At 33.7% G+C, this 19838-nt stretch overlaps 5 protein-coding genes across 5 annotated transcripts in view; all 5 read left to right on the forward strand.

Annotated features, from left to right (window-relative positions):
- LOC104730461 (probable transcription factor At1g61730) lies at positions 6455-7207 on the forward strand. The gene has a single exon (XM_019236285.1). It carries the CDS (start codon positions 6658-6660, stop codon positions 7135-7137), a length of 480 nt encoding a protein of 159 aa, XP_019091830.1. The 5' UTR covers positions 6455-6657; the 3' UTR covers positions 7138-7207.
- Positions 8215-9527, forward strand: LOC104754720 (transcription factor STKL2-like). The gene has a single exon (XM_010476985.2). The coding sequence runs from the start codon at positions 8262-8264 to the stop codon at positions 9486-9488; it is 1227 nt and encodes a 408-aa protein (XP_010475287.1). The 5' UTR covers positions 8215-8261; the 3' UTR covers positions 9489-9527.
- LOC104730479 (crooked neck-like protein 1) lies at positions 10005-13203 on the forward strand. Its single transcript, XM_010449655.2, has 7 exons — positions 10005-11234; positions 11548-11613; positions 11722-11866; positions 11958-12176; positions 12271-12484; positions 12576-12771; positions 12864-13203. The coding sequence occupies exons 1-7, from the start codon at positions 10075-10077 to the stop codon at positions 12979-12981; spliced, it is 2118 nt and encodes a 705-aa protein (XP_010447957.1). The 5' UTR covers positions 10005-10074; the 3' UTR covers positions 12982-13203.
- On the forward strand, positions 14227-16259 carry LOC104730487 (myosin-2 heavy chain-like). Its single transcript, XM_019231070.1, has 3 exons — positions 14227-14231; positions 14410-15279; positions 15361-16259. Exons 1-3 carry the CDS (start codon positions 14227-14229, stop codon positions 16157-16159), a joined length of 1674 nt encoding a protein of 557 aa, XP_019086615.1. The 3' UTR covers positions 16160-16259.
- The window catches only part of LOC109127017 (protein NETWORKED 4B-like), a 6537-nt gene continuing 5557 nt past the window's right edge, over positions 18859-19838 (forward strand). Inside the window, exons 1-2 of the mRNA XM_019231073.1 lie at positions 18859-18952; positions 19056-19802. Coding sequence (XP_019086618.1) covers positions 18859-18952; positions 19056-19802 — 841 coding nt within the window. The remainder of the gene's footprint in view (positions 18953-19055; positions 19803-19838) is intronic.

The following is a 19838-nucleotide window of genomic DNA, read 5'->3' on the forward strand; positions in this document are numbered from 1 at the left end:
TATATATATATATATATATATTTACTTATTTATAAGATTATATCATTTGAAATATATACAAGACATTGCCAACTATTTCTTTATTTTTAATAAGAAGAAGAAAGGAAGAAAATAATGAAAATTGTATTTATTTAAATGAAAGACATATATCTAGAAAATACTTAAAAAATAAAAGTTGATTTTGTAAAATCAAAGGTTGGTCTTGTAAAATCAAAGGTTGGTCTTGTAAAATCAAAGAAATAGTTGGCAATTCCTTGGATATATTTCAAATGACATAATCTTATAAATAAGCAAAAAAAAAAGATATATTTAAAATCCCTACCTTTGAAAATTCAAAACAAAAAATGATTGTTAAAAGGAAAAGGTATATATTTGTTATAATTTTATAAAAAGATTTACTACACATAAAATTTTGTTGTGNAAAAGAGTTTATAGGAAAGGGGAGAGAAACCTTATCTTCCACCTAAAGATCATCTAAGAGTTTCTTTTTAGGGAAAATGTTTGTCAGCTACTTGAGGTATACCCCAACACATAGCCACACATACAAACAATATAAATNCGGTTAAAACTGGTCAATATCGGTCAATACTGGTCAATGCCGGATTCCGGCGAACCAACCACTGGAGTANCCGGTGGTTGGTTCGCCGGAATCCGGCGTTGACCAGTATTGACCGATATTGACCAGTTTTAACCGATGTTGACCAGTGTTGACCAGCGTTGACCAGAAAAAAAAATTCAAAAAAAATATTTTGTTCTTTTTTCCTTATAAAATTATTTTTCATGTATTTTTGATAAATAAATAAAAAGATAAATGATTTGTATAATTACAAAAACAAAATATAACAACAAAAAGTTATACAAAATAAAATCTTATATGACAAAAAAGTAAAAATTATATACCAAAAAAAAGTAAAAATTATATGACAAAAAAAATTGTGGTATATCTAGTAACTAATTTTGTTAATACAGAAAATATACAAAAATAATATAATAAAACTATACCACCAAAATTTTATATGTAGTAGATTTTTTCATAAAACTATAACAAATATATACCCTTTTTTTTCAAAAATCATTTTTTATTTTGTATTTTCAAAGTTGGGGATTATAAATATATATATATATATATATATATACTTATTTATAAGATTATATCATTTGAAATATATACAAGACATTGCCAACTATTTCTTTATTTTTAATAAGAAGAAGAAAGGAAGAAAATAATGAAAATTGTATTTATTTAAATGAAAGACATATATCTAGAAAATACTTAAAAAATAAAAGTTGATTTTGTAAAATCAAAGGTTGGTCTTGTAAAATCAAAGGTTGGTCTTGTAAAATCAAAGAAATAGTTGGCAATTCCTTGGATATATTTCAAATGACATAATCTTATAAATAAGCAAAAAAAAAAGATATATTTAAAATCCCTACCTTTGAAAATTCAAAACAAAAAATGATTGTTAAAAGGAAAAGGTATATATTTGTTATAATTTTATGAAAAGATCTACTACACATAAAATTTTGTTGTATAAATTTTTGTTGTTATATTTTGTTTTAGTAAATTATACAAATCATTTATCTTTTTTTTTATTTATCAAAAATACATGAAAAAAAAGAATATTTTTTTTTGATTTTTTTTCTGGTCAAAGCCGGTCAACACTGGTCAACGCCGGTTAAAACTGGTCAATATCGGTCAATACTGGTCAATGCCAGATTCCGGCGAACCAACCACCGGAGTAGAATGTTTATGGTGTTGTACACATAACCTATGTTTGTTTATGGATGTCCTTATGTGATGACAATAGTTGACGTAGTTAAGAAGACATTTATATTGTTTGTATGTGTGGCTATGTGTTGGGGTATACCTCAAGTAGCTGACAAACATTTTTCCTTCTTTTTAAGTCTTCAAGCTAAGCCATTGAAGAAGAAGAAACCATTCAAGGAAGCATCATTTCTACAATGAGTGGAGGTATTACTTTAACCCTCTTTATGATTCTATTATGTGATTAATATAGATGTTTAAGATCTTAGGGTTCATGTTAAAAGTATGTTTAACATAATTTGCATAACCAAATTATGCAAATTAATTCACTAAAATCTGCAGTCTATAGCTTAAGACAAATCAACCCTACAACTTAAATAATAAAAATCTGCAAATTAATAATCAAAACCTGCAACTTAGACAACAAAAACCCTAACAAACTATACAACATAATAAAAACAATGGTTCAAGAATTGAAACAACAAAAAGAATTCAAACTCAGAAAACATTTCATATACATGTCACTATATTGAAGCCTATGAACTGTTGTGAATTGTTTTTGTTATTATATTCAACCAATTCAGAAAATTTGGAACCCATAAGTAGATTTAGTCCTCCGCTAACAAATAAGACGCTCTGCTTTTTGTATAACACATAAGAAGCTCTGCTTTAGTATAATACAGTGAGAAGAAGGCTTACTGTTCTCAACACGTCATTCACATCAACGGATGCAAATTAACACCAAAACAATAGTCCGCTTATAAAGAAAACCATTGCATTTCGCGGGTTATATGAATTGAGCGTAACATTGTGGTAGTGAGAAGAGGATTTTTAAAATAGAACATAATAGCAAGAAAAGTCTAACCTTCTGATGTTGAAATCAATGGCGTAAGAAGTTCCCACCAGTGCTCTTATCACTATAACATTGTGGTAGTGTTGACTTCTAAATAACTACTCAGCTCCTGAAAAGATAAAAGATGATATTTTGTTACTACTTCATCAAACACAGAAGAAAAAATCAAGAGACATCAGATAAGAGCAATTAACAAAATCGGCAAATAGAACATTTAGAAACACTCGTCATTTCCCGTTTCATCTTGGCCTAGCGAATCAGTTGCTAGATCTATAGTGTGTTCTGAAGGAGATTGCTGCTCATGGCCAGGTATAAACCGTATCAATTAAAGCTCATCATGTGATGATTATGTTGAACATCATCTTCTCCAAAACTCTCACCCGCTATCTTCTTTTACATCCACTGGATTATGCACGCAACGCCACAAACTCTTCGTGTTTGTCAAGAGAGGAAGTACAAAGAAAAAAAAACTTATGAAAGATGGCTATCTGGGACAACGGCGATCGAAAGGGGAAAAAAAGTAGTTTAGGTCAAATAAACAATTTTATGTTTTCGATCGATTCTTTCTTTTTTACAATCGGTGTCGAAGCCTTCTAACTTTGAAACCGGGTTATTTTTGAGAGGACGCGGATCCTTTCTCTAACGGGTCGGATAATTTCGATTGCTTATTTTTGACAAAATTACCCCTTTCAATTTTAAAAAAACCTTTCCTTTACAACTAATTGAGTGGCAATCTAAGAAATTTTTGGCAATTTTCGAATTTGTACTTCTCTTTTACTTATATAGATATACATGCATGGAAATGAGTATTCAATTGAAATTTTGAAAACTTACATAAAAAATTCAACTACAGCCCTTTTTTCTTTTCCTTATTTTTTTAAAAAAATTACAACAACTTTTTTGTAAATTTTTGGATATTTTTGACGAGAACATCTATATATATACTTCAGTAGTTTTTAAAATTACTAGGACTCAGACCCCCGCGATGTCGCGGGGGAAGTACTTTAGAAAAAAAAAATTAAAATTTAAAATTATACATTATGAAATTATTTGAATGTAATAGAATAGTTCGAATACATAAAAATTAAACATAAACTGTTATTAAAAACACAACAATAAAAATGAAAACTTATAACAAAAAAAATTATGTAGAATAGACGCAGCTTTGCAAAACATATTGTTTAAACTATTATAAATATAAAATATTTTTATGAAGAATTATGGTAAAAAGTAAAATTAAAAAAATTATTATGACAAAGTGATCCTAATTGAGAATATTGAACTAATGGTTGTAATGAGTAAATGTATTTTTCTATTAAATAATTATAATTAAAAATATATTTAATAATGAGTGAGACTGTATCAACGAAAAAATTAAAATTAAAATACACAACTCTTAAAACAAAATAAAATAAATTTTAAATATTAAAATAGTTTTTAACAAAAAACTTACGATAAATAGACGCAACTGTAAATTCTATATTAAGTTTTATTAAATTTCTATATTACTATAATCATTTATAAAAATTTAGTTAGATTATAGAATAACATTGAATATTATATATTAATATTCAAGATTCAACAAAAAAACAAAAAATTTGTTTCAACAAACGATGATTTGTTAGTTATTAATGAAGAGACAAATATATAGAAATTTCAAAAGAGATGACTATTTAAATAGACACACTTATTAGAACGATAAGTTGTGATGAAAAAATATGAATAAAATATAGTGAAAGACACAACTTTACAATGAACAAATACAACTGTTTGAGTTTAAAAATAATAATAATAAAACCATTTTTTACAAAAAGTATTACGAAAAGTTGCAACTGTTGTTCGCATTTATTCAGTTTGTTATTATTATTTTTTAATATTAAAATAAATTTTTATCGAAAAGTTACGATAAATAGACGCAACTGTAAATTCTATATTAAGTTTTATTAAATTTCTCTATTGATATAATCATTTCTAAAATTTTAGTTAGATTATAGAATAACGTTGAATATTAGATATTAATATTCAATTATTTAGATTTAACATAAAATAGAAAATTTGTTTCAATGAACTTGTTAGTTAATGATGAAGAGACAAATATAAAGAAGGTTCAAAAGGCATGACTATTTAAATAGACACACCTATTAGAACGAAAAGTTGTGAAGAAAAAATATAAATAAAATATAGTGAAAAGACACAACTCTACAATGAACAGATACAACCATTTGAATTTAAAAAAAAACAAATAAAAACAATTTTTACGAAAAGGTATTACGAAAAGTTGTAACTGTTGTATTTGCACTTGATTATACCTATAAACTCATATGAACTGCTTTTAAATAGAAGACATCTTTATTACCATATTCAAAAGTCAAATCCAAAAGCTAACTATATAATTCATCTAACTCTTCGAAAAAAAACTCTAGGTATTTTCATTAAATTTTTATGTATAAAATTAACTAAAAGTTGTAAATTAGATTCATCATTCCAAAAATCTTTTGTTAAATCAAGAATTGAAGGAATTTCTTTACTTTTAAAAGAATGAATGCTAGAGAATAATTTAGAGAGCGGTAAAAACCGTTGAGATTAAAATTTATATTATTTTGTGTCATGGAAAAAAATGAAAACAGTTCAAACAGACAAATATATATAGATTTCAAAAGATACAAATATTCGAATGGACACAACTCTACAATGAACAGTTGCAACTTTACAAAATAAACTGTTACAATGAACAATCGCAACTTTTTGTAAAACATACAATTTAAATTTTCTACAGATTTTTTAAGAAAATTATCCAGAAGGTAAAATTGAAAAAACACAACTTTTAGTGGCATTTATTCGGATTGCTATTATATATAAAGGAATTTCTTGACTTTTAAAAGAATGAATGTTAGAAAATAATTTAGATTGTAAAAACCGTTGAGATTGAAATTTTAGTTGATTTTGTCTCATGGGCAAAAAAATGAAAACAGTTCAAATAGACAAATATATATATATAGATTTCAAAAGATATGAATGTTCCAATCAACAAAACTTTACAGTGAACAATTGTATCTTTTCATAAATAACCGTTTTAATGATCCATCACGACTTTTCAGAAAATATCCAAAAGATACGATTGAAAAAACACAACTGTTGGTCGCATTTTTTCAGATTGTTATTATTATATAGATTAACAAAATTTTGTGTGCATCTATAAGGTATTTTTGTTCATTTATCTGATTCACCAAACTAGTATGTATTGTTGGTAAATAATGAAAACAACCTTATTTCAAGAAACCAAAAGTCAGCACTATATATAGTTCTGATTTCACCAATTAATTTCGTTAGTCAATAATTTGCCAAATTTATCTCTCGTGACAGTTGTATTATTAGGTTATAAATTTCTCCAAGATTATTCTGAATTGCTTAAGAAGCATAATTGAACAAATTTCATACTGATCAAAGTTCATATATAGTATTGAACAAAAGTATTAGGTTTTAAAATTCTCCATGACTATTCTGAATTGCACAATAAGTATGTTGGAAGTTGGAACAAAATTCATACAGAGTATTATTGATCAAATTTGAATGAATTTGAATAAATAACACACCGAGAAAGCATTAAAAAAAACGAAAGAATAACTAATGAAAGGCAAAACACACATTTTCCAATAAATAGCAAACAAACCGTCTAATGTGACTTGCGGGTTTACATATCCACCAAATCTCTCTCTCTTTCTCACTCTCACTCTCTCTCTCTCTCTCTCTCTCTCTCTTAGAGAAGCTGAAACGTTCTTTGATAATGGGCAAAGTGAATTCGAATCGGTCCGAGAAGAAGGAGGTTTGTGGTGGTTCCGGTGTAGCTCAGCTAACTGGGAAGAAGCGGAAAAACGAAGGGACGTTGTTAGCGAACAAAGACGTGAATGCAAAGCGATCAAAGAAGGTTGTGAAAAAGGTGTGTTCCCAAAGGTTGGAGTATGTAGAGGAAGAAGAGATCGGTGTGCTACAAGGTATTCTTGATTGTCATGCTCTAACAGGGAAGAATCCTTTTGTTGATATGAAGGAAACTTTCGAGTTCATGACGGAATATACAAATTTAGAGTCTTTCGACGAATATGTAGAGAAGATGAATAGTTTGAAGAAGCTATTAATGGATCAAAGGAGGAATGCTAAAGAACCATCTACCTCGGATTGTTACTACCAGAAAGTTTCTAAGTTGTTGGGATCTGCCGTTGAGAAACCAAAGAGGAGTAAGCGGGTTGTAAAGCCTAAAGAAGAGAAGCAAACAGTGATGAGTCGTGAAGGAGAAAAGTGGTTTGAGAATGCGACTTTGGTTGGACAAGTTGTAAGCCGTGGCGTTGATGAAGATTCTCTGAAGAGCAAATGGGATGCGGTTCCTACAGCGAAGAAGAATAAAATGGATCAGAAGTGGAGAATCTTGCGAGCCAAGGAACGTGAATCTATGCCACAAAAGTCAAAGTTTTTCAAGGATTTGGTTTCTGTTATCGTTGCAGCATCATCATCCCGTCTCATGTAATATTAATGTCTCTTTCTAAATTTGCTTCTTCTGGTTTTGTGGTTTTTTTTTTCGGATTTTTATTTCTAAGTAATTTCTATGTTTTATGTTATGATGACTGTTATTTTGGATTTGATGGTTTATCTTTTATTTGATTAAATCTGGTTCTTGGGAATTTGACTCTTGTTAGATGTGAAACTACAGCATTGCTTTTACTATAATCTTTCGTTGAGAAGAAGAACTTGAAGTGTTTCTTGCACAATATATAGGTTTAGGTTATAGACCATTCGTATGCATGTAAGAAAAGGTTTAATACTAATGATAGTGATGCAACAAAATATTTCAATGGGTAGAGGCTTTTAACAAATGAATGAGACCTTCTTGTGTTGTCACTACGTACTATGAGAAAGTATGATAAATTCACATAATTCTAATTGATATTGAGCCATAAAATCTAAAATACGGAAGACAAGGACTGAGTAAGAGTGGATTCTATGACTTCACAAAGAATTCTATTAGCGTTGAGGTTAGTTTCTCTCAGTGCATAGAAAAAAATCAAAACTGTGAAGAGGAAGTTTATAAATAAATGGAAGAACGGTCAAAAAACCGCCTGCTTGCGAAATCTCATGATCTGAAATCTTTTGAATTTTCTAAAATGATTTGGGGTTTGGATGATTTTGAGGGGTCGATGAAGAATGAGAGGACTAAGAAACTAGAAGAAGAAGAAGATCATAAGGATCTTGAACAAAGACAAGATTGGTTCAGCAACTCGTTTTTGGTTCGACAAATTGTAAGTTTTGGCCAAGAGAGAATTTTCAAGATTCGAATTTTTGTACCCATTAAATATAATTGTAATTCTCAATTTATTTATGTCAATCTTTTCCTATTTTTTTTAGTCTCTCGATCTTCCCTAAAAAGAGAAAAAAAAACTAGAAAGAGACAATTAATGAGTGAGTGAATATTATTCAAAAAAAAAAGAGTGAGTAAATATGTTTTGGGTTCATATTCTTTATTTATTACAATTTCCCATGCACGTTATTTGGGTTTAAGTACTCTCTCTCAAATCTCAATTGTCTCTATTCTTTATCACCCCCTACTCATAACTTTGAGAGACCCCGAAACGTTTTCTTTGGATCTCACTTACAATGGCGACTAAAAATGATACTTCTTCAGTAAGTTCATCATCATACGAGTCTTCCTCTGACGAAGGGGAACAAGTATCCACTCCATCCGGACCATCGGCGACTACTCTTACTAAAGCCGCCTTGGGCTTGCAGACGAAACCTTCCCCGCCTCAAGAAGAAGAAGAGCACTGTGGTGAACAGAGCTCCGAGGAGGATGAGGCTTCCTCCGATTCTGAGCAAGATGAGCCCACCAAGGAACAAACTCCTTCCAAAGCCGAGATAGCCAAGGAGAAGAAGATCTGTGTGTCCTCCGAGGAGGAAGAAGAGAGCTCTGAGGAGGAGGATGAGGCTTCCTCCGAGTCCACGAAGGAACAAACTCCTTCCAAAGCCGAGATGATAGCCAAGAAGAATGAGATCTTTGTCTCCTCGTCTGAGGAGGAAGCAAAAGAGGACAATAGTGAAGAAGAGAGCTCTGAGGAGGATGAGGCTTCTTTGTCTAAGGAAGAAGTTCCCAAAAAGAAAGAAACACCTTCCAAAGCTGAGATAGCTAAGGAGAAGGAGATCTATGTTTCCGGCAAGGCACAGAAGCGTGTGAGTGAAGGTTCTTCCTCTGAAGACATGAATGCTGCAAAGAAAGTGAAAACGAGTGACAAGAAGCTGATCCCTCCACGGTTTTGGACCGAGGACGACGAGGTGCGTTTGCTTGAAGGAATTCTTGAATTCCAATCTGCTAAAGGTAAAACATACACCAAAGACAAGGATGGATTCTACAACTTCATCAAGAAGTCTTTCACCGTTAAGGCTACTTTCGCACAATGCATGTCAAAGATTTCAAAACTTAAAACGAAGTATGGGAAGAGAGAAGAAAAAGGTAAGAAACCGTCTGCTTTGAAACCTCTAGATCTTAAAGCTTTTGAACTGTATGGGAAAATTTGGGGAAACTCGGTACCAGGATCGAATGCTGCTGAAGATTCAAGGAGTGACGGGATCCAGAAGCTGGAAGGTGATCATAAGGATGTGATGAATCATGGAAAAGGAGGAGATTGGTTTAGCAACTCGTTTTTGCTTCCTATGGTTACTCATCTTGGCAGGGATGAAAATGAAGTGAAAATGGATTGGGGTGGGGTTTCAGAAGAGAAGAAGAGGGAAATGATGGACCGATGGAGAGTTTTGAAGACCAAAGATAACGAAATTCTCTTACAAAAAACAGCCTTTGTGGATGATATTGTCTCTCTTATCCATCGTTGATGCATCATCATCCCATTAGATGCAACATGCCTCTTTTTTTTTTTTCTTTTTTCTTTGCAACTTTGGATTTGGTTTTATGTTTTCTGGTTATTTCTTTTGATTTCGGATTATGCAATCTTCAAGTTTCTGGTTCATGTTATGTCGTTAATGACTTTGTCTTGGATTGTTACTTTTTATGTTAAGATATTGGTTTTACCTTTTGCTTATTTTATTTTGAATTTCGAATTTGACCAACTCTGTTGTTTAACTGCAGTATTCGTTTTTGAATGTTCTATCGTTGATGCAACTTTGAAGTTTGAAGTGTTTCTTACACAAAAGTTTAGTTGAACCGTTTTCTCCTGTTACTATGAATTGGCCAATGCTCTCTTCATTTGTCTTGGTTCCGTATTTCTTACTTCTAGAAAAAAAATCAGAGTAATGGGCTTAGAATGATATATGAGCTTAAACCTATGACGGCCTAATAAGAGCCCAATAAATATATAAACATATGCTTCTCCGTTTCTCTCCTCTATTCTCAATCCCTTTACTTCTTTTTACCCAAAAATCTAGAAACCCCAGAAAAAAGCAAAACCGCGAGCTCTCTCTAATGGCCTCCGGCGGCAAAGATTCCGATCGTACCTTAGGGTATATGACTCGGAAAGATACTGAAGTCAAGCTTCCAAGACCTACTCGTGTCAAAAACAAAACTCCGGCGCCGGTTCAAATCACCGCCGAACAGATTTTAAGAGAAGCTCGTGAGAGACAAGAAGCTGAGATCCGTCCGCCTAAGCAAAAAATCACTGACTCCACCGAGCTCTCCGACTACAGACTCCGCCGGAGAAAGGAATTTGAGGACCAGATCCGTCGCGCGAGATGGAACATTCAAGTTTGGGTCAAGTACGCTCAATGGGAAGAGTCGCAGAAGGACTACGCTCGTGCTCGGAGTGTATGGGAGCGAGCCATAGAAGGAGACTACAGGAACCATACGCTTTGGCTCAAATACGCTGAGTTCGAGATGAAGAACAAGTTTGTCAACAGTGCCAGAAACGTTTGGGATCGAGCTGTTACGCTTCTTCCTCGTGTTGACCAGCTTTGGTACAAGTATATTCATATGGAGGAGATACTTGGCAACATCGCCGGAGCTAGACAGATTTTTGAACGGTGGATGGATTGGTCTCCGGATCAACAAGGTTGGCTCTCGTTCATTAAATTCGAACTTAGGTATAACGAAATCGAACGTGCTAGAACCATCTACGAGAGATTTGTTCTGTGTCATCCGAGAGTATCTGCCTATATTAGATATGCTAAGTTTGAGATGAAGGGTGGGGAAGTTGCGCGTTGTAGGGGTGTGTATGAACGTGCCACAGAGAAGCTAGCTGATGATGAAGAAGCTGAGCAGCTCTTTGTGGCTTTTGCTGAGTTTGAAGAACGCTGTAAGGAAGTAGAAAGAGCTAGGTTTATTTACAAGTTTGCTCTTGATCATATTCCTAAAGGCAGAGCTGAGGATTTGTATAGAAAGTTTGTGGCTTTCGAGAAGCAGTATGGTGATAAGGAAGGGATTGAGGATGCCATTGTTGGGAAGAGGAGGTTTCAGTATGAAGATGAAGTAAGGAAGAATCCTTTGAACTATGATTCGTGGTTCGATTATGTTAGGTTAGAGGAGAGTGTGGGGAACAAAGATAGGATTAGAGAAATCTATGAGAGGGCTATTGCTAATGTTCCACCAGCTGATGAGAAACGATACTGGCAAAGATATATCTATCTTTGGTGAGTTTCTTTCTTTTCCTATTCAATTTGCTGATTTTTGGCAATACCACATTATTGATTTTAGATTTGAATATGCTGATCATGGTTTCAATAACAAGTTTAAGTTTAGTTTCCTTTATCTGAACTGTTCGAGTTGGTTCTCTTAGGTAGATGTTAGTTATATCACCTATGTCGAGCTTTTAGCATATCCAAGTTACTAAATATATGAGAACAGATTCTTGCGTTCCATGGAATCCTATTTTTGTTGAATTTTGTTAGCTTATGGTTCTGTGGTTTTCTCATATACTGACACTGATGTGACTAATTGATGTAGGATTAATTATGCATTGTATGAAGAGATCGAAAATGAAGATGTTGAGCGTACCCGAGATGTTTACAGGTACGCTAAAGTCTATATTCATTTACGTTTTTGTCATGGCTATTTTGTCAAATTATCACAAGATAACTTTAAACTAACTATTTGTCTTTCTCTTACTATAATTTTCAGAGAGTGTCTCAAGCTTATCCCCCACAACAAATTTTCTTTTGCCAAACTATGGTTGCTCGCTGCTCAGTTTGAGATAAGGCAATTGAATCTCACGGGTGCTCGGCAGATATTAGGAAATGCGATTGGGCAAGCTCCCAAAGATAAGGTTAGCCTAAAAAAGATAAGGTTATTCCTCTCCTTTTAAGCACACATGGTTTTACTTAACTTACTGTGGTGATTTCTTTTCCTGCAAATAGATCTTCAAGAAATACATTGAGATCGAGCTTCAGTTGGGAAACATGAATAGGTGTAGAAAGTTATATGAACGGTACCTTGAGTGGTCCCCTGAGAATTGCTATGCCTGGAGCAAGTATGCTGAATTAGAGAGGTCTCTTGTTGAAACCGAAAGAGCTAGAGCTATTTTTGAACTTGCAATATCCCAGCCAGCTCTTGACATGCCTGAGCTGCTATGGAAGGTATGTTTTTCCAGTCGTATACATTCATAGAAGGGAGATTCCTCAAACTGTTGAAACCGATTCAATCATTGAAATTCTATAATGTTTGTGGCAGGCATACATTGATTTTGAGATAGCTGAAGGGGAATTAGAGAGGACCAGAGCTTTGTATGAGCGACTCTTGGACCGTACTAAGCATTACAAGGTGTGGGTTAGCTTTGCAAAGTTTGAAGCTTCTGCTGCAGAAATAGAAGAAGATGAGAACGAAGATGAAGAACAAGAAGAAGGTGTTCTTGAACACAAAAAGGACTGTATTGAACGTGCCAGAGGTAACTTTAAGATTACACGTCATATGAGTATTGATGATTCCTTGTGACATGTTTTAACTGTTTTTTTTCTATCTATGTTTCTTCTACTCAGCAATTTTCGATAGAGCCAACACATACTACAAAGACTCGGCACCGGAGCTGAAGGAAGAACGAGCTACACTCTTGGAGGATTGGCTGAATATGGAGTCGAGGTTTGGTAACCTCGGGGATGTTAGTATTGTTCGATCGAAGCTTCCAAAGAAGCTCAAGAAGAGAAAGCAAATCAGTAGAGAAGACGGTTCAACAGAGTACGCATTGCTTATATATAATTTCTCGATTTGTTAAGTTTCGAATGCTAAAAGCCTAACGTGAAAAAAATGGTTTGAATCTCTCTTAACAGGTACGAAGAATACATCGATTACATGTACCCAGAAGAATCGCAGACGACGAATCTCAAGATTCTCGAAGCTGCATACAAATGGAAGAAACAGAAGGTTGCTGCTTCTGAGGATGATTAAGATTAAACTTTTTTTAATTTGAAATTAAATCAAAACTGTGAGTTGTTTTGTTTTCTTACTTAGTAGTTCTCTGTACATCGTCACGCATCGTGTTTGATTTAGCAGTAATTTTTGTTATCGAAGGGACCAAACAAAACTCAATTTGGTTAACTTTTGTGGTTTGGTTTTGGTTTGCTACAAGTTAGAGGAACTAATCAGGATGCTTCATTCCGGTTTGTGAAACGTTGAAGTCCAGTCTTATTTTTTATCAGCAGGTCAAGTTTTCGTAGATTAACCAACTAAATCACATGTCTTAAATGGGAAAAATCATATTATTACTGTTTTACACCGTCAGGTAATTTTGTTTATTACTGTAGTAGTTTAGGACACTTATCTTTTCACACTTGAGTCGGCTGATTATAATTTAGGTCAGTTGGCAACTTGCAGCACAAGCCATAGAGATATGTCCACGTCAGCTGAGCGAGTGGGGGATTAATTTGAACCAATCACGTCCTTTGGACAAAATATCGAGAGATATACATAAAAGACGACGCCGAGAAATTAGCAAAACTCATTCGTTCGTTCGTTCGTGCTGTTGGTTATTTCCGTAATTATATGCAAGTTGAATGGCATTTTAGATAACACAGGTAGTGCCAAATTTTGCAATTCCCCCCTCTCGTAATCCAAAAAAGAGAAATCTTTAAAAATAATAATCAAAAGACTAAAAAAAAACACAACCTCTCGTTTTATCTGACTCTCTCATCCCATTTTTCTTTCTGCTAAAATCTTCTCTTTCAAATTCTTCTTTTTGGGGAAAAAAATAGTTTTAGAAAAATCTTTTGTGTTCTTTCTTTTTTCAGCTTTCTCAGCCGCACGGAGAAAAGAAAAATATCTACCCGGATCTTTGCCGGTGAAAATCTAAACCTTATTAATTTCTTTGCCGGAACCAAACATTAAGTTTAGGGGTTTAAATTGCATCAATGGTGGAACCCAGTTGTGTTTTTTTTTTCTCCTTTACGAACGAAATCGTCATTCTCGGTGTAGGGTCATGATTGCGACCTTCGTTTAGTTTACATCCTCTGACATTGTCTCAATCTTTCTTACCATTTTTTATTTCTCTAGTTTTCTTATATGTATATTTTTCTCTCTATAGGACCATACTGAAAGCTGCATTTGAAAAATTTCTACTCTAATCCTCATGAAAAACCTTAATTTAAAACCTTTCTTGGGGCTCAAGGAATATGATTTGTTCCATTTTTATTGTCAATGCGGTGATTTAATTGATCATTTTGTTTACTTACATGCCAAGTTAAAGATTTGCTACTTGTTTGTATATGCTTTGAAATTTGATCAATGTTGTTTGTTTCTTTGTGTGTTTTCAGAGTTATTGGAAAATGGAGGAAGCGAAAGCAGGTAAGAATTGTTACAATGTTCACTATGTTTTTGAAGTTTTTTGTTATGTGATTATGTTGTTATAATATATATATCTGCAGAAGTGGAGAAGAAGGTGTCTATACTTTTAAAGTTTATTCAAAACAAAAACAAGATCCCAAAGGTTACAAAGAAAGAGCTTGTTGGGATCGTTGAAGATCTTCACGGGCGGTGTCGTTTACTTTACTCTGTGTTTGACGATTTTGAGACTAATAATTATGGAAGGAAAGCAAAATTGGGTACTACTTCTTCATCGAGGTCAAGTTCGGATTTGGATTACTATTCTTCAGAGGAGATAGAGATCAGCAGTACCGGTAACGTTAGCTCGGATTACGCGGTGATGCTCCAAAAGCTACAAGAGACACAGCTAAGAAACGAAGATCTGGAGAGACAAGTGAGCAATCTGAAACAAGAAACGAGTTTTTTACGAGATCAAAACTTGCAAGTGGCGGGAGATATTCAAGGCAAGAGAAACGAGGATAGAGAACATTTCAAAGGCTTGATGACTAAAAGCGAAGCTGCATTGTTGCGTAGCCAGAAAAAGGAGTTGGAACTGAAGCTGGAGGATAAAACAAATCAAGTCTCAGAGACGCAAATTCGATTGAAGCGTTTGGAGGAAGAGGCAGAGAAACAAGCTAAGGCTGAGCTGAAGATTGTTGAAGAAAAGGAAGCTTTGTTGAACAAAGTACAGAAACTTGAAGCCGGCATTGGGAAGAAGAGAAAGGAATATAGCGAAGAGATGAAGTGTAAGATTACTGAGATTGATCGTCTTAAGGAAGAGAATCAGAAGCTGCACACAAGAATCACAGAGATTGATGAAATTGAAGACAAGAGTAAGAAACTTGACAACCACGTTTCTGAGAAGGAACAAGAAAATATCATTCAGCGGTAAGAGATAATAAGAGTTTGTTAAAAGCTTTTTAAATTGAAGTTTGTTGGTTTGTGACCATTGATTTTAATTCACTGCAGGCTATCTATTGAGAATAATGATCAGAAGAAACTTCTTAAAGAACAAAAAGATACCATTGATAAGTCCTCAGAGGATCAGAAGCTAATGAAACGTTGGTCGTTTGGTGGTTCGAAATTGAATACCAATCTTCTCGAGAGGAAAATGGAAGAGTTGGCTGAAGATTTTCGAATGAAAATGGAAGATCATATCCGTATACTGTACAGGAGGATCCATGTAGCCGAACAAATACACGTAGAGAGCAAGAACAACTATATCAAGACAAGAGACAACACACAAGTCTTACAAGAGAACAGAGGAAACAGAGAAGATTGCACTGTCTCTGAATCCCAGTTCAAGAAAATCAAGGAAATGGTGGAGAAAGGGCTTGCTGGACCAGAGATGGCGATAAAGAAGCTGGAAGAAAGCGGAGAACTAGTGAGCCGAGTCACTAGGTTAGCTAAAGACATCGATTCAGCGAGAAAGTTGGTGAAGGAGAAGGACAACAAGATGAAGCATGAGGTGGAAACTCTAGAAGCGAAGCTGGAATGTAGAGAAGCTCAAGAATGTTTACTAAAGGAGAAGCTATCGAAACTAGAGGCGAAGCTAGCGGAGGAAGGTACAGGGAAGCTGAGTCTAGAAAAGGCTATGAGGAAAATAAAAAAGCTTGAGATAGATGTGAGGGAGAAAGAGTTTGAGTTGTTGAGCTTAGGAGAAGGGAAGAGAGAAGCCATAAGACAACTATGTGTATTGGTTGATTATCAACGTTGTCGATATGATGATCTCAAAACATCCATCTTCAACGTTGCTCTTCAAGCATAAACTTCACTTCCTCTTTCTTCTCTCATTTTGGTGTAAAATTGTAAATATTATGTTGCAAGGTTTGATTACTTATTAATTGTTGTAACTTGTAAATAACATATTTTAACACTTTGTTTTCAACTATTCCTAAGATTGAACATTGTAAGCTTTTTCCACTATTTTGTTAGGTTTGACCTTCATCTATTAAATCTTCCTTTTGTAGAAACTTAGATAGATTAGTTTATTTCAAAATGTCTAAGTTTAACATAGGATTTATTAAAATGGAATTATAAATCCAGAATTATCACTGCAATATTAGTTATAACTATAAGGTACAATTTACTAACATAAATTGTAATTATATTTAAAATCTACTATTTATAAAGATGAAATCTAGAGAAGAATTTTCTTGAATTATAATTAATGGATAAGAGGAAAAACATAATATGAATGAAAATCTTGTAGCAATAAAGAAAGCATAATTTGAAGAGAAAAAAAAACCTATTAATAAGGAGAAATCACAAAATAATTCAAACAAAATAATAAATAGGAGAAAATGAAAGAAATATATTTAAATTTTTTTAAAAAAATTACTCCTCAGAAAAGAGATATATTATAATTCCTTCCAATTTTTATAATGTGAATACAAATATGTGGTCTTTTTGATGGTTTTCCTAATTATAATTATGTATTAAGAAAAGGCGGGAAAGGCACTTACTTGGTGATAGCGAGGCGTTAATCATGTGTTAAACTTAATCACGGCATTAGACATGCCCAATAAAAACAAAAGATATAAAAACGTAAATAAATCTCTCACATATGATATGATTACTACAGTCAAATGAAATATTGACCGGCTTGCTTGCTTGACGAGAATTTGATTGAAGCGTATAGCGTGGCAGGGAGCGTAATAATGTGGTAAAAGAGAGGGGTGTTTGTGGAAGACGAGTTTAGGAAAAGATTCCCCCAGTCGTCGTCTCTCTCCTTCAAAATTGAAAAAAACAACACACAAAAAAGTTGAGCTTGCATAACTGTTTCTCTCCTTCTTCTCCTCTCAGATAAGTCCAAACCAAATCACCTTTTTTTTTCTTTTCTTTTTTTCTTCAATCTCTCTCTCTCCCTCTCCCTCGCTTCGATTTCAACTTCGTAATCTCTTCTCATCATCTCTGTAACACATATAAGAGAGAAGAAGAGCTACGAGAGAGCTTCTTGGTAGTTTCTTCAAATCTCCGGAGCTTTCCGTGTCCAGGTAAAATTCTAGGTTTCGAGCGGCTTCGATTTCTCCGCATGAGTTTGATTATCGATTTGAACTACTAGTTCGTTCGTCCATGTTGCTCTTTGATTCTTCTTCGATCAGCTTTTTCGTTTTTTTCGGTTTAGTGTCTTGGATTTGGATCATAAATTACAACGTCATATGGTCTAATTTTTATTGTCGATGATACTTATTTGCTGGGAACGAGTACGCGTTTCTTGTTCTCCAATTCATATTAGTCTCGTTGAGGGTTTTGATCAATTTAGAGTTAATTAGTTGGATTTATCGTTGATTTGGTTCATTAAAAGTTTCGGTAGGGTTGGTTATATTAGGTGAGAATCAAGATCATGAGCTTCACTTTCCAAACCTTGTTTTTGTTCATCTTTGGCTTTGTGGGGCAGTTCTAACTATTGATGCTTAGATTTTACTATTGATTCTTCTATTTTTAGTTCAGAATTCTATCAGTTTCATATATGAATCATTTCTCTTATCCATACAGGCAAAACAACCATCGATTCTTGGATCTTTCGTGGAGCTTAAAAGGAAGTTTGAGATTAAAAAGGGTAAAGAGAAACTAGTAACTCTCCTCCTCCTTGTTATTTTTCTTGAAATGAAATGCTTATTAATTTAAGTAGTATTGGATTTGATTGGATCGAGATTGTTTGTTTTAGGTGAATCGAAACTGTATTTGTTTATAGTAGTTTGTTAAAGGTAGTAAGTAACATATAAGAACAAAAAGAAACAACTCACATTACTGAGGTATGAAGAAACTGAAAATAATGATAGCTGTCTTTTATCGTTCTCTAGAGGTATGTGCGTGCTTTCTGGTCCATTTCCAAAATTGCTGATGTGGCTCCACATGAGATCTTTTGTCTAGCAACCAAATACCTATCAGATTCCATATTTAGACCATAAGCAGCCACTAATAGTGTGATTTAGCTTTTAATCACAAGTTCTATCTCCTCTCATTAAACTGGATTTTGTTTTTTTTGTTGTTGTTGTAACCTAACCTCTGTAAGTGTAAATGTAAATTCATCACTTGGTAACAAAGTGACTCAATGATGAAAGGGTTTGAATCTATGATCTTTCTATGTTCTTTGCGGGCCCCACGAGTTCTATTATTTATCTGCAAACCTTGTCACAGTTCAATTGCTGGATCTGTTTCTATTATTATATTCTCTTTTTGTTGAATTATCAAGATGCTTAACCTATGATCTGGATTCTGTAAAAAGCCCCATATTATTATTATTATTAGTTTGCTAATTTGTTATTATATACGAACATAAATGTGAAAAGGATGGTACCTCTTTTCTAATTAAATAATGGCATTTAATTTGAACAAGTTAGTTTTTCTAGTCTTTAACGTTTTTTCTGATGATAAGTTTCTCTGTGAATTGTTTGGTCTCAGGTGAAGATTGAGTTTCTTTGATTGATAATATTTGGTTGAAGTAACTGAAGAAAATAAGACATGAAAAAGCAAAGGTTTAGAGAGACATTGAAGTCTTTCTTTGAGCCTCATTTTGATCATGAGAAAGGTGAAATGCTTAAAGGCACTAAAACTGGTAATTTTTCAACACTACTAAGTTTTGTTTCACATGTCAAATGCAATTCCATAAATCTTGGTCTAAAGTCTTACGTGAAAACTACTCTTATCATCTGATGCAGAAATAGATGAAAAGGTGAAGAAAATCTTGGGAATAGTTGAGAGTGGAGACATCGATGAAGATGAATCTAAAAGACAGGTGGTTGCAGAGTTAGTGAATGAATTCTACAACGAATACCAGTCTCTGTATCGCCAGTACGATGATCTAACTGGAGAGATTAGGAAAAAGGTCAACGGGAAAGGAGAGAGCTCCTCTTCGTCAAGCTCAGACTCGGATTCTGACCATTCTTCTAAGAGGAAGACTAAGAGAAATGGAAATGGAAAAGTAGAGAAAGATGTAGAGTCGGTAACAGGTGCCTTGAAGCAACAAATCGAAGCTGCTAATCTTGAAATTGCTGATCTGAAAGGGAAGTTGACTGCGACTGTTGAAGAAAAAGAAGCAGTAGATTCTGAGCTTGAAGTAGCTTTGCTGAAGTTTAAAGAATCAGAAGCGATTAGCAATAATTTGAAACTCGAAACTGAGAAGTTAGAGGGTGAAAAGACAACAGCTCTGACTGATAACAAGGAACTGCATCAGAAACTGGAAGTCGCTGGCAAAACAGAAACCGATCTGAACCAGAAGTTAGAAGATATTAAAAAAGAGAGAGATGAACTGCAAACTGAAAGAGACAATGGTATCAAAAAATTTCAAGAAGTTGAAAAAGTTGCAGAAGATTGGAAAAGAACGAGTGATCAGCTCAAAGGTGATGCTTCTAATTTCAAGCAGCAGCTAGAAGCATCGGAGCAGCGAGTTTCGGAGCTGACCAGTGGTATGAATAGTGCAGAGGAAGAGAATAAATCTCTAT

Source organism: Camelina sativa, chromosome 2 (genome assembly GCF_000633955.1).
Source record: "Camelina sativa cultivar DH55 chromosome 2, Cs, whole genome shotgun sequence".
In the NCBI taxonomy this organism is placed as follows: domain Eukaryota; kingdom Viridiplantae; phylum Streptophyta; class Magnoliopsida; order Brassicales; family Brassicaceae; genus Camelina; species Camelina sativa.